A 14468-nucleotide genomic window follows, 5' to 3' on the forward strand; every position below is an offset into this window, starting at 1 on the left:
TGGGACTTAAGAAAAGGCACTTGAAGCAGGAGGGGAGAAGCCTGAGTAAAGGTGAGGAAGGGAAAGTGTGAACATACTTCCTTGGGGCTCTGATTTAAATCAATCATTTGCTGTACAATCTCTTTTCCATTTTGCACTTACCCCTCTTATGACACTTCTCACAGCAGTACATAATATTTGTTTCCACACAGATATCTCCCAGTAAACTTTGAGATCTTTGCAAGAACTGTGAGTCATTCATCAGTGAGTTTCCAGCATTGAGCAGAAGCCCTGAAATATATTAACCTAACTGTGCACTTATTGGTTTGCTCCCATTGGACTGAGAATATGTTTTACTCATCTCTCCCTAGCACTTAGCACAGGCCTAGCATACAGTAGATGCTGAATGTTTGTTGAATTGAGATGACTTGTAAAATAAGGGTAGTAAGAATATCTATTACTCCGTAACATTGTTGTGAAGATTAAGTAAGCATTTAGTGTAGCATCTAACACAAAGAAAATGTTCAGTAAATATTAGCTGCTATAATTATTATCATCATTATCTTTTGTTGTTGTTGATAAGGCTTCCAGACCTGCTGATGGGAATAGGCCCCTCAAACTGTGCCAATCTTGGTCAGGGCTGTCCTTAGGTATGGGGAGCTATGCCTGTAGATTTTTCTCTCCCCTGTCCCATCACACTGCTTCTGCTGCACTCAAATACCTTTTGTAGTGTAAAACTTTAGCTGACCTTGGAGGGCATGTCCATCAGACTGGAAGCTCTCTGAGGACAGGGCCATCTCACACTCATCTCTGGACTCATACAGGGCCTCATACAATATATGCATGCTTTTAACAAAATGAATGAGTAAAAGCTACTCTTCCTCTTCTTCCTCCTCTTCTAGGCTACCTCCAGCTCTTCTTCCCTGACACTAGAGTACATGAGTACAAATTCCTATAGTCCGAAGTCCCTCCTAAGAGACAGGTACCAGGGAGCCCTGTGTTGCCTACCTCTGTTCTACCCTTCATAGCTCTAACTCCTTTTAGGTCTTTGGTACTTGGGAATGAATATGTCTACAAAGCTGCAAAATTATTGCCGTCTGATTTATGTCTGAAACATGTCATATGTCTAAAAATAATTACTATCAAACTACCCATGTAAATAGCAACAGATGAATTATTTAACTTATACCTGCACTTCTAGAGTGAAATAATGGGACCCCTGGAACACAAGCTGAAATTTGACATGGAGCTGATTTCTCATTCACACATTAAGAGGCATTGTCAACATTGTTTGATTCACCTTTTTAGGAAGTCTGGCACTATGTAAGAAAACTTCTAGCTACATTATCTCATGTAACCCTTAGAATTTTTCTGGTGGTCACCATTATCCCAATTTTACAAGCAAGAAAACTAAAGTTCAGGGATGACATGTCATTTTCCCAAGATCACAGAGTTAACAAACATTGGACTCGAATCAAGTCTTCTACTCCTATATCAATAGGGCTTCTGAGTAAAAAACACTTTATTTTTGTAGGGTTTAACTAGTTAGGTGAGAAATCTTTCCACATCTCCATAGCCCTTTCTATTGTTTCCTGCATCTATCTCTGCTCCCATGGAAGCACAATCTAACCTAAACTTTCTGACTATTGTTTAGTAACTAAGTCATGCCTGACTCTCTGCGACCCCATGGACTGTAGCCCACGAGGCTCCTCTGTCCATGGGATTTCCTAGGCAAGAATACTGGAGTGGGTTTCCATTTCCTTCTCTGGGAGATTTTTCTGACCTGGGGATTGAACCCACATCTCCTGCACTGCAGGCAGATTCTTTACCACTGAGCCACCAGGGAAGCCCAAAAGTTGCTGACTAGTCCTTTTGAAATTGCAAAACAGACAAGAAAATCTTCTTCCAAGTGACATGATTACAGAAGAGTTTCTAGAGAGCCATGGAAGCTATAGAGGTGGGGTGGCAGAAGAGGCCCTCAGGACATTGGAAAACAGGAAGCCTTTAATCATAAGCAACACAAATGAAGGATCCTGTCTCTGTTTTGAAGCTGAGCAAAGCTCAGGGACCTCAAGGATGGGATACCCACTTACTGATGAGCTCCCTCCAGGCCCTAGGCAAGATGTTAACTTCCCTTCTCTATATAGGGTTTTGGACAAGATCTAAAGATGATTCAGTTAGGAGTTAGTGATAAGTAGTATGTTACATGTGGGATGGCTGACTTTTAATAGGATCGATAATGAAGAGTGGGTATGGATGTCAATCTATGGGAAGCAGAATGAATGATGAATCATGAGAGAGTTTCATTTTATACACAGTAAAGTCACAGGCCACACTAAGGCATTATCTGATTTTTGAAAGAAATACCCCCTCCCTCACAAATAACAAAGCAATAATAGTACAACCAGACTATATTTCTCCAAAGCACTAAGAATGTAGTAGACAGTACTCTAGATAAAATACAGCCCAACTTGGTTTTAAAAAATACCCATCTGGCTTCAGGAAAAGAAGCTTTAAAAATGTATTTACACAGGTGCTGGCTCAGGTTTCTATTGAATCTGGCCCCAACATACTTTTAAGACACGCCTCTGGCTGGATGAGGGAAACCAATGGTTGAAGAATGTGGAGGATAATTTATGAACTTTGTTAGCTTTTCTCCTGGCCTGTGGCTGTGGATCTGAATTTACCAGGGAGGTCAGACAAATCTTGTTGCAGACAAAAATACACAGAGAACTCTGACACCTTCATGTCCAAAGCCCAAAAGTCAAGAGAGGCAATGGACACAGGCATGCTGGGCTTTCTGGGAAATGTTATTCATAGTGCCCTGGGAGACATAGAGGAGAGAGGAAGATATTAACCTTTGCTATGTTCTTATACAAATGCTATTGGACCTTCAGATCACCAATTAAGTGACACTGAAGATAAGTGGTTGTTTGAGAACCTTACACCAACCCAAGGCCTTCTTTACCAAGGAACTGCCATAAATACTATCTGCCACCTCTCCTCTCTGCTACTCAAAGGACATCATAAGTGTATGTGTACTAATGACCATAGCTCCATTTCAGTAGATGAAATCAAAACTTATTGGGCACTGGAGCTGTGCTACATATTATTTAGCTCTTACAATAACCCTGTGACCTGTACTATCCTCACAGAAGCACAAAGAAGTTACATGAGTTGCTCAAGGCCCAATATCTATCTATTTTGGCGCCAAGGATTGAACTCAGGTCTGTTTTACAAGATTGATGCTTATAAATTGAACTGCTGGCCAATGGAAATATCTGGAATATCCATAAAATTTTAGAGATTTATTGTTAAAAAGATTTAGGCTGTTATACATTTATTGCTAAAATATTCAAGATCATTTAGTGCAACGCTTTTATTATTTAAATGGAATTTTGAAGTGAAAAGAAGGAATGGTAGATAGAATCTGCTTCTCTTTCACTGCATTTCATTCCACTACCTAGATAGCAACATGCTTCCAAAAAGCCCAGAAACTAGAGTAGGATAGCAATGTACAGCTCAGCATTGGCACAAGGTGGGGGTGGGGAACAGGCATAAAAGGCCAATCGAAGGCTGATCAAGGGATCTGTTGCATCTGATGAGGTTCCCCTCAACCACCTCTGGACTCCAGAATGTTCCTTAAACAAGTATCCTGCTTTCATGCAGCCCTGTCTTTGGTCAGTCTGTTCGATATTCCTAAAGTTCACTTCCTACCTTTTGTAACTGGCAGAATATTGTTGTTGTTGATGTTTAGTCACTAAGTTGTTGTGTCTGACTCTTTGTGACCCCGTGGACTATAGCCCACAAGGCTCCTCTGTCCATGTGATTTCCCAGGCAAGAATACTGGAGTGGGTTGCCATTTCCTTCTAAAGGGATATTCCTGACTCAGGGATCAAACTCACATCTCCTGCATTGGCAGGAGGATTCTTTACAACTGAGCCACCTGGGAAGCCCACTATCTTGGAAACTCTGTGTCATGTTCACTCCATAGTCACTAAAGAGTCATATGATTTTGGACAAGTCACTTTAACTCTTCTGTGCCTCAATTCCTTCATTTGTAAGTGGGACAAATGATAATACCCACATCATAGGGTTATTGTGAGGACTGAATGAGAAAATGTCTACAAAACAATTGCATATTGAGTATGCAATAACTAGTTTTTGTTATTATCTCTTATCCCAGTGCCTTGTATAGGTCTAGTGCACACAACAAATAAACACTGACTGTTTGTTGAATAAATGGATGTTATCTGGGAAAAGTGCCAGTCATCAAATAGTCATTTTAGATATCCCTGCAGTCAAGATAAAGATTTATTATGTTGCCTCACATAGTTCTTGGAGTTGCCAAAGCAACAATCTCTGAAGCTATGAGGCTGGAGAATCCCTCAGACAAGAAATAAGAAACTACTGGAAAACCTTAATTTCTGCCATTTATATGTTCTATGAACCTAGGAAAGTCACTTCCTCTCTCTCTGAGCCTCAGTTTCCTCTTCTACAAAATAGCTTGGTCAAGCTATTTTTATTTTTAAGTCCTCTCCTTCTAATTTTTAGCAGGTTAGCACTTAAAGATCATGTGGTTCAAAGCACTGAAAATCTTTTAGGTCTTTTCATTAAATATCTCTTGGCTGAATCAATGCTGAGAAAGTGAAGGAACTTGTGAACATGGAACTATAGAAATGTGATTATTTAACTTATGGACCTGTAAGAGGTCCACAGTCTCCAGGGCCCACATCCAGGTACCACAGTGAAATCATTGTTCATCCACCCTATCAGGTGTCCCAAGAGAGGAAGGACAATAAAAACCTCGATAAAGAAGAACAGGATTTTGCCTCTGTCAATTTTTAGCTCTATCCTGAAAGACAATATTTTCTGGTTTATGACATCAAAGAGGAGGGGAATGGAGTTCTCTTTCTCCTGGCCCCATAGAAAACATTCTGTGGTACACTTCTCCAAGTAGGCTCAAAGCAAAGAGTCTAGGAACATGATTCTAACATTTGTATCCATACACACTGTCTGAGTTCTTCAGCTTGGCAATGAGAATTAAAATTCTCATGAGCCCAGGTGTTAAATCATGCTCCCTGTTCTGTGGTTCTGTGATGAGAGTGAATTAAGGAGCTACCGAGCCTGGTTTCATAAGAATCAGAACTTTCCCTCTGAACATTAAGAGCTAGTGGAAAGACTATCACTCACATGTCCCTGGCCCTAACTAATGAAGAGTTTCTGGTGAACCACTAGCTATTATAAGTTGGTTTTTGTTGTTGTTGTTGTTGTTGTTGTTGTTTTTTAAGGAAGAACATTCCCTGTGATGTTAGTGTTACTCACTGGTTTCTCCCCATAGTACTTAAAGTCTTTCTTCTTTAATTTCTGATTCTGTTGTTTCTCTTCACCGTTGTCTTTCTTGTTTGCACTTTCCTTCTGCTTTAGGTTAGTATGTTTATATATTTGAGAGGTAGCTGTGCCATAAGAGAGTGACTGCTACCTTTGGACCCAGAAGACCTGGGTTTAAATCCAGATGTTCCACTTACTCCTGGAGAAGGAAATGGCAACCCACTCCAGTATTCTTGCCTGGAGAATCCCATGGACAGAGAAGCCTGGCAGGCTTACAGGACATGGGGTCGCAAAGAGTTGGACAGGACTTAGAAACTAAACTACCACCACCTCACTTACTAACTCTTGATTAACTAAAAAAAAACATCAGTTTGCTTACATGGAAAATCAGGAGGATGACCTCTCCCTCTGTTCCAGGTGGTTGGGAAGTTCAAATGGAAATGAAATATGATGGCTGAAGAAATTTAAAGGTGTCCAGGGTTATGATCACTAGGTTCCTTCAGGCAGGATCTGTATCTTGAGTATGTGAGCCTAATATCCCATGTGTAGTAATTATCCAGCAAATGTATACTGACTGGATGCATGATAGATTACCACCAGGCCAGTTCTTATGAAGTATTCAGTAAGATATAGGCACCAGTGCAGCCAGAAGCTGTGGTGATTCCAATGGGATGCATCAGGAGTCACAACATGGACTGGAAACAAATGGACTGAGAATTCTAATCCTTGCTCCCTTTATAAAGAATCATTAACCCCAACTCTCAGTTTCCTTTTCTGGATAGAGGGAAGTTCCCTTTTCTGTGCTTTCTTCTGAAAGGTACAAAGCTTACCTGCCTCCTTGGAATGCTGAGAACAGTTGCTAGCTCTGAAGAGGAGTATGAACACCTGAATAATAGCTTCCAGAAGTATGCACACATGGCTATTATAACTGAAGAGATTGCTTTTTTAAATAATGGATTCTCCCAGAATTCAGTTGTTATGAGGGACAGTGTGTCGGTTGCCATGAGACTAGATTGGAGACTACAGAAATAAGAAATAACTCCTACCTCTGAAGAAAGAGTGGGTCTAACACTTACCTGTGCAATAGCAGTCAACTGCTAAAATCTACCACCCAGAGTTTCATAATTACCAAGAGATTCTCTTGGGATTTAAAAAAAAAAAAAAAACTTCTGCAGTATATGGATGGGCTTTAAAAATATAACACATTGGGGAATAGTAAGGCAAGGTGAAAGGAGACAATGGACTCAGACGATCTTGCAGGTGACATAGAAACTTCTTGTTAATCATTGCTTCATTAAATGCATTTGCTATAAATTATCAGCCACAGGGCCCTATAGACCAGCAATGGCAAATTCTTGACATGGCCCCCAATTGGGGTCTAATAGGAGACTTGGGTGGGCATCAACTAGAACGAGTTATAGAGCTAAATTTATGCTGCAGGCCTGTGGTCTAGTCCTACTATGAGGAAGACCAGAATTAAGCCAACAAATGTGTAAAGACAAAGAATCATAAGGAAGTGTATGGTAAATTCATAACTCAACTGGCCACCTGGGCCCTACTTTCTCTGAGACAGCTTTTCCATAACACTTCATACCAGATAGTCCTCAAAGCTACCTTCCTCTATACTATCTGGGTTATATGTGGCATCCGAGGGCTTCCCTCACAGCTCAGTCGGTAAAGAATCTGCCTGCAATGCAGGAGACCAGGGTTCAATTCCTGGGTCGGGAAGATCCCCTGGAGAAGGAAATGGCAACCCACTCCAGTATTCTTGCCTGGAGAATCCCATGGACAGAAGAGCCTGGCAAGCTATAGTCCATGGGGTCGCAAGAGTCGGACACCACTTAGTGACTTTACTACCACTACTACTATGTGGCATCCAGCAAATTCACTCATACATATTTTTTTTTCACTCATACATATTTTATAATTATCCACATGGTTACAGTACAAAGGCCTAAAAATTATGTAGAATATTTTCAGTTTCTCCTCTGGGTATTGCAAGGTTGAGTGATATAGCAGATCATCAGAAAAAAGTATCCTCTTCTAGCATTCCAAGAATGTTTTATTTTTTCCTATTTAGTGAACAAATGCTCAGGACCTAGGCATTCTAGGCAAGCAAGGCATACAAACTTTCACTGGCCATATCAGAAGAATGTTTAAAATTAGATAATCTAGAGAGTTACTGAGACATCAGAGATCAGAAAGAGCCAAATTTACTATGCAGATTTGTAAGCAGAGGAGTGACCATCTAAAGCAAGTCTACAAACAACAAAAATTCACAAGTCAAATTTAATGTGCTGTTTCTTTTTGTGTGGCTCAAGAACTGAGAATGCATTTTAGATTTAAAATAGCTGAAAAAAATAAAAAATAGTATTTAAAGGCATGTGAAAACTGAATGAAATCTAAATTTCAGTGCCCATAAAGTTTTACTGGAGCACAGCCACACCCGTTAGTTTTGTCTAGGACTGTTTTTATGCTGCAAAGGCAGAATTGAATAATAGCATCAGAGACTATATAGGCCACAAAGTCTATTACTATCTGGCCTTTTACAGAAAAATGTTTGCTGACCCCTAATTAAAGTCTGGCTATGATATTTTTAAAAAACCAGAGTCAGATAAAAGATACTATGAGCTTTGTGGAAAAAAAATCTCTAAGACTTGTGCAATAAGAATCAGTCAACTTCTTGGCCAAAGACACCCGATGGAGGCCCTTTTGAAGTTACAAGTAGGGCTTTCTAGGTGGAGATAGTGGTAAAAAAAAAAACAAAAAAAAACAAGAAAAAAACCGCCTGCCAATGCAGGAGACATAAGAGACTTGGGTTCCATCCGTGGGAAGGGAAGATCCTCTGGAGTAGGGCATGGCAACCCACTCCAGTATTCTTGCCCAGAGAATCCTGTGGACCGAGAAGCCTGGCAGACTACAGCCCATGGGGTCACAAAGAGTCAGACAGGACTGAAGCGACTTAGCATGCACACACAAAGTTGCAATTAGATCCTCCTAACATAGCTAACTTGCCCCTGGGAAATGTTACTCCTAAAGTCAGGGAGTGAAGAGGACACTGATATGCACCAAAAACTCTCTGCAAGACTCCAAACAAGAAGTAACATTCAATTCCACATGAGTTGAGGTGGGAAAGAGTAGATTTAAAGGACAGAAAGAGTTCAATGAGGGTTCACTTACATTACTTCCCTCACAGAAACCTGGGGAGAGAGAGAGAGAATCAAAGCCACACTTACATAAAATTTGCCAAGGATACTAAATTGGGACATATTGTAAACATCAGTGAGGATGGTGTAATTCTTTGAGTTCAGAATGTAAACTACAGTTTCAATTTTATGATGTGTACCAAACAGTGCTCCATGCGTACAAAACAAATGGATGTACAATCTCCAATGTTTTACTAGAAAATGTCTGAAAAATAGTAAATTCTTGAGCACATAATGCACATGATGAATTAATTAACCCTCTTTGAAACATGATGAGGTAGAGATGAGGATTCATATCCTGATTTTCCAGATGAGAAAATGGAAAAGAAAAGAAGTTATCCAGCCATGGTCATAGTGCCGGGAGAAGAGGGAATCTTAGAGTCCTGACTTTTAACTCAGCCCATCCACAGTGCACTCTCTGAGCTGGCTCTATCCTCATCTGAAGATTGTGTTTTTTTAAGAGACGGGAGCTAGGATTCACCATCTTCTAGGAAGGCAAAACCAAATGTGCATATAGGTATAAATGCACATGTTTGCTGATGCTGAAATAACAGTGATGGTGTTTGTTATTTGTAGAATTGTCACAATAAGTCTAAGCTGAAAGGGCATTTTAAAAGTATCTTAGTTTAACTCCCTTATTTTACAGACAGGGAAAACTGAGGTCCAAGCAGGGAAATTTTCTTAGCCAATGTCACAAAACTAAACCCCCTTCAAGCACCTACTCTGCTCAAGGACATCACCTTCCTTTGATTTCCCGGTCTTTTTGATAGCATCCAACATGCCTTCCCCTTTCACCTTCCCACTCATCCCACTCACCATCATTAGCTAATTCTCTACATGCTTGTTTCAAACACAGAGACCATCCTCTCAACAGCACTTACACAGACACACACACGCACATACACACATTCTTTCAATAAGTTTCCATCAAGCAGCTTTTAATGATTTTTACCCCCGTGGCCTACAATTGTTTTTTTATCATCATTTTTTTAATCCCAAAATAAGCAGATTCTTGACTAGCCTCTCCCTCACCCTAAACTCCCAGCAATACTGACAATGAGAAAATGTGAGGCTCTCTTCTCTTCTTCCTCAACAGGAAAACCTGGCTAGATTACAATCGACTCTTTGCTGAGTCTTGCACCAATGACAGCATTAAAGCCTCATGGTTTATGAACTACCAAAGCTAGAAATGGATTTTTTTCTGACGTGCCAGGCTTTTAAGTCTTGTACCTGTGCCCAGTCCAGAGATTTCTGAAACCTTGAATAAAGTGGTAATCAACACTCTGAATACTCCATCTGAGTTAACTGACAACAACAAACAAATTAGGAAGAAAAGATTTGTTCTCCCACTCCCTCCAAGACAGGTGGAATTCCAATTTTCAACCAGGCAGATTCAGAATCACCTTTAGAAAGGCCATTTGGGCAATAAAGATGCATTGTAAAAATGAAAAAAAATCAATAAATGTTCTCTGCAGGTAATAAGACAGCCCCCTGCCTTCAAATAGAGGTAATAATGGCAGTAAACTGCAGTCACCAAACTTTAAAGGTGAAAGAAAACACCAATATTGTTTTTTTTCCTTTTGCTTTGTTTCATGTTTTTTTAAATCACTTTCTCCTGTCCCTCAAAGGGCTCAGGATTGGAAACTGGGGTTCACATTCCAAAGGAACCAATGGGCTCCATAGTTTTGTAATGAACACACTGGAGATTTTAATATTTCAAAGAGTTTAAAGCATTTGGCTCCATGAGCTCACAGAGGCTCATTTTCTCAAAGAAAATATTACCAAGTTTCTCTAACAAGTGATTCTAGGGTCTGAAGAATTTTGAGACCTTGCTGGATTTCCAAATGCTTGGCAGTTTGAGTGATTACCCCTCTCCCAGCTTCCTTGTTTTCAAATAGTCCAAGATCCACATAATAGCAGAGCTCCTCCCAGGCAGCCCTGCCAGCTGCCCTTCTGCCTGCCTCCCTCCCTCAGCCCTAATTTCTGTAGAAAGCTCCCATGTGGAATATGTTATGACAGCAAAATCTTCCCTTTCACAATATAGTTGATCATTTACACAGTTTTCCAAAAACAACAATATCGTGACCCAGATTTTTAAAACCCAGAGGCAGAATCAAATACAATCTAATCTATCTAACTATTGAATTTGCTTTTTGCTTACTTTCTTGAACTCTTTTCCCATCGGATATAGTTGCTATTACCGTGGTGCCTGGGCTTACTGACATACTGCTTTAGATGGGTGCTATGGTTCATTCTCTGCTCTATAGACAGGGCCTAACTGAAGCCAAGGTATGGAGAAGAGGCAGGTTCTCACTGGAGATGTTGGGGTGATCTGAAGTCTTTGGTACTACTCCTCATTTCCTTTTCTGACAACCATCCTTTTGTGAGTATTCTTAAGGAACGAAGACACTGATCTCTGTCTCTTTCCAAACTGCCTGCGCCTGGGCACTCGGGCACTGGACCTCATATTGCCCAGTTTAAGCAGTAGCAATGTGCCACTCAGGGTAATGGGTGGAACATGCAGCATGTTTTCTTTAATGCTAAATGCTATCTGTCTTCCTATTGCCTGGGGAACTAGAAGAAAACAAAATAGGTTTCCATTTTATAGGTATTCCTTCCACCTGGCCAAAATGGTGAAAAGATAATCATCATTCCAATTGGCTGTCAATAGGGAGACCAGTTAAAGGGCACATGCTTTCTAAGTTTTCTCTAGTTGCCAAGAACTCTGTGGTGCTTCTGCTATCCTCTGGTGGATGTCACCACATTCCTGCTGAAAGGTATGGCCACCTTTAAGACTTTCCTCAGGGATTATAGCTTTATATAAGGAAAGACTGTCTCTTTCAGTTCTGACTTAAAATTTCTAGAGCAGTGAGAAGGAAGAAAAAGGTCTTGGCAGGAAGTACTTCCTTTGTGAAAAGTGGAGGCAGGAGTAGATATTGGTGTTTAGCAACTGAGTTTGCTCCCAGAGCAGAGCATCTCTGTCTAGAAGCTGTTCATTAGTGTCCTTTCAAGAAGGAATACTTAGTACAGAATGGGGAGTGAAGTGGATGGGTAGGAGGCTTAAGCCTAGGGAGACTGGGAAGGAAGGAGGCAATAGCATATATAGGAGGTCTGGAAGTGTAGGAGGTCTTCCTGCTGTAAGATGTAGCCTGAGCACCTCTTGGGGCTAAGCAGATATTAATTATTTTAAGCTAAATAATACTAAGGAGCCAGTTTTTGAGGCCACTTAGCCAAATATAAGATACAACTTAGTTCAGGGTTATGGGCTATTGGACAGGGTCCGAGGGAGAGAATAAAAGTTTCTCATCACTTTGGATACCCAAAGAGGCAGCAGCAGGAGGGAGCAGGTGCATAGACTGATGGTCTGCTGAACAGTGAGAACACTTCCTTTCTGGGGCCAAGGCCAGGAAGCCTTCACTAAGGAATAGTCTTGTATTCACCACAGAGTACAGGCTGGGGACTTGGTCTGGATTTCTCCACTTCTAACCTCTCTAATAAGGACATTTTTTCCCTCACTATGCAGGAGAATGGAACACAAGCAAGGAGGAAATTAAATCTTTTCAAATCATTAATTTTTTTCTTTTGTTCCCAGGACCCACCAAGCTCCAAGCACCAGCTGGGACCAACTTCATTGCCTTCATTGCTTGTACTAACAAGGCTGCCAAAGACAGGGTTCCAGCAAGTATGAAAATTGACTTTTTAAGGCTCTTAGGTTTTTTGAACCAACACTACCAGTGACTTTGTCCCAGAGATCATAAAATCCTGAGTCCTGATAGACTGGTGTCTCTTTTTAGAAGAGAAAGAGAGAGAAAAGTGAGTGTCTAAGATCCTTTACCTTCAGCGGCTCTTTTAAAAAAGACTTTGCAGCTTCCACAAGTGAGAGCTCCATAGTGACAGCCAGAAGCTTCATCCCCACAAATCAGGCAGGTCTTCTGGGGTGGAAAGTAATAGTCGATGGGCAGAACATGGTCCCTGGTGGTCTCCAAACTGAAAAGACCCAAGAGAAATAATGAAACACATGTCAGTAGTTGGCAGAAACAGGAAGGTAGAAGTCTGAATCTTCAGGATTAAACTGCATGTGTAAATTATTAGTTATTGCTTAACAGAGTCAGTGTGAAGCTGAATTTTCCTTGTACTTCTTCTAGGGATTATTTTTGTAGGGTTTTCTATCACGTGGACAGGGCCCTTCTGGATCCTATGAAAGGATTTGAGAAGTTTTCTGAAATCAGCCAATCCCTTGGGCTATGTCTGCATGAGGGACGGATGAAGGCAGAAACCTGAGGTAAATGTCTCTAACTTAAGGTGGTGGTCATGAAACAATTTCAGAGTAATTAAATGGTATGGACTCAGTCCTAAAACCTTACTTATCCAAAGGGAGACCTATGGTGATACCAGACTAAGCATCAAAGCAGTTTGATGTGCTTTGTTCTAGTTCTCTGAGCCTTACTCTCATCTGTAAGTAGGAATAATATTACCCATCCTACTGAGCTACTTGTGTGAACAGAAGTATAAATTAGCCAAAAGGATAAAAACCTCTTGTAATGAGTACAGAAGTGAGGAATTACGATTAGTATTTTCATGCTAGTCTTCTTTTTTCCATTCCCTTTCTTTCCTTAGGAGTCTATATAGATAACATGGACATTTCCCCATCCCCATTCTATAACATAAAGTAGCAATTAAGTAATACACAGTGATGCTGGAAATCTTTCAGGCAACACTCCCAACCCTTAGCCATTAGAATACTCATGTTCCTTGGGCTAAGACAGAGCTTCAAAGGTCACCTAGTTAACTGTCTATCTCCAAGAGGATCTGTGTCTGTGTCCTTCCAGGTGGACTGAAAGAGAGGGCCAGAAACCCAATCCTAAAACCTTAATGGAAAGGTAGATCTTAGTCTCCCACAGTAATAAATTCAAGTTTAAATAAAGGGAATATGGTTCATACTACTGAAAGGTCAATTTTTTTTCTCTCCTATGTCTTATGTCTAATCATTAAACAAGACATAAGTGGTTTCCCAGGTTAATCTGCCACAGGTAGGTGACAACTGCCTATTCTCTTATCCACAAGAATGCAACCACTATTTTATTTACTTTTTTTTGCTTTTACTTATTTATTTGAGTATAATTAATTTATAATATGGTGTTAGTTTATGCTATACAACAAAATAAATCAGCTATATGAATACATATATCCCTTCCCTTTTGAACCTCCCTCCTCCCATCCCACTTTCTCTAAGTCCTCACAGAGCACCATGCTGAGCTCCCTGTGCTATACAGCAGCTTTCCACTAGCTAGCTGTTTTACATATAGTAGTGTATACATGTCAGTCTACTCTCCCAATCCATCCAAACTTCCCCTACCCCACTGTATCCACATGCCCATTTTCTATGTTTGCATCTCTATTCCTACCCTGCAAACAGGTTCATCTGTACCATCTTTGTAGATTCCATACATATTCATTAATATATATTTGTTTTTCTCTTTCTGACTTATTCCACTCTGTATGACAACAAAGGCTGGGGAAAGTGTGGATAAAACAAAAACCCTCTTGCACTGTTGGTGGGAATGTAAATTGATACAACCACTGTGGAGAAGAGTATGGAGGTTCCTTAAAAAACTAAGAATATATAGCTGCTATATGACCCAGCAATCCCACTACTGGGCATATACCCTGAGAAAGTCATAATTCAAAAATACACATGTACCCCAATGTTTACTGAAGCACCATTTACAATAGCCAGGACATGGAAGCAACCTAAATGTCCATCAACAGATGAGTGGATAAAGAACCTGTGATACATATACACAGTGGAATATTACTCAGCCATAAAAAGGAACAAAATTGGTTCATTTTTAGTGATGTGGATGGACCTGGAGTCAGTCACCATTTTTTATGAGTACTTCTTTCTTACTAAGGCAAGGAGGAAGGAAAATAAGCTCTAATGACAGCCTGTTT

General features: G+C 40.4%; 1 protein-coding gene across 2 annotated transcripts in view; it reads right to left on the reverse strand.

Moving 5' to 3' along the window:
* Window positions 1-14468, reverse strand: part of AR (androgen receptor) — a 185790-nt gene that overhangs the window by 67454 nt on the left and 103868 nt on the right. For both annotated transcript variants that reach the window (XM_043458523.1, XM_043458522.1), the window contains exon 2: window positions 12352-12503. In XM_043458523.1, the coding sequence (XP_043314458.1) occupies window positions 12352-12503 (152 nt within the window). The remainder of the gene's footprint in view (window positions 1-12351; window positions 12504-14468) is intronic.

This window comes from Cervus canadensis, chromosome X, assembly GCF_019320065.1.
Source record: "Cervus canadensis isolate Bull #8, Minnesota chromosome X, ASM1932006v1, whole genome shotgun sequence".
Classification (NCBI taxonomy): Eukaryota; Metazoa; Chordata; class Mammalia; order Artiodactyla; family Cervidae; genus Cervus; species Cervus canadensis.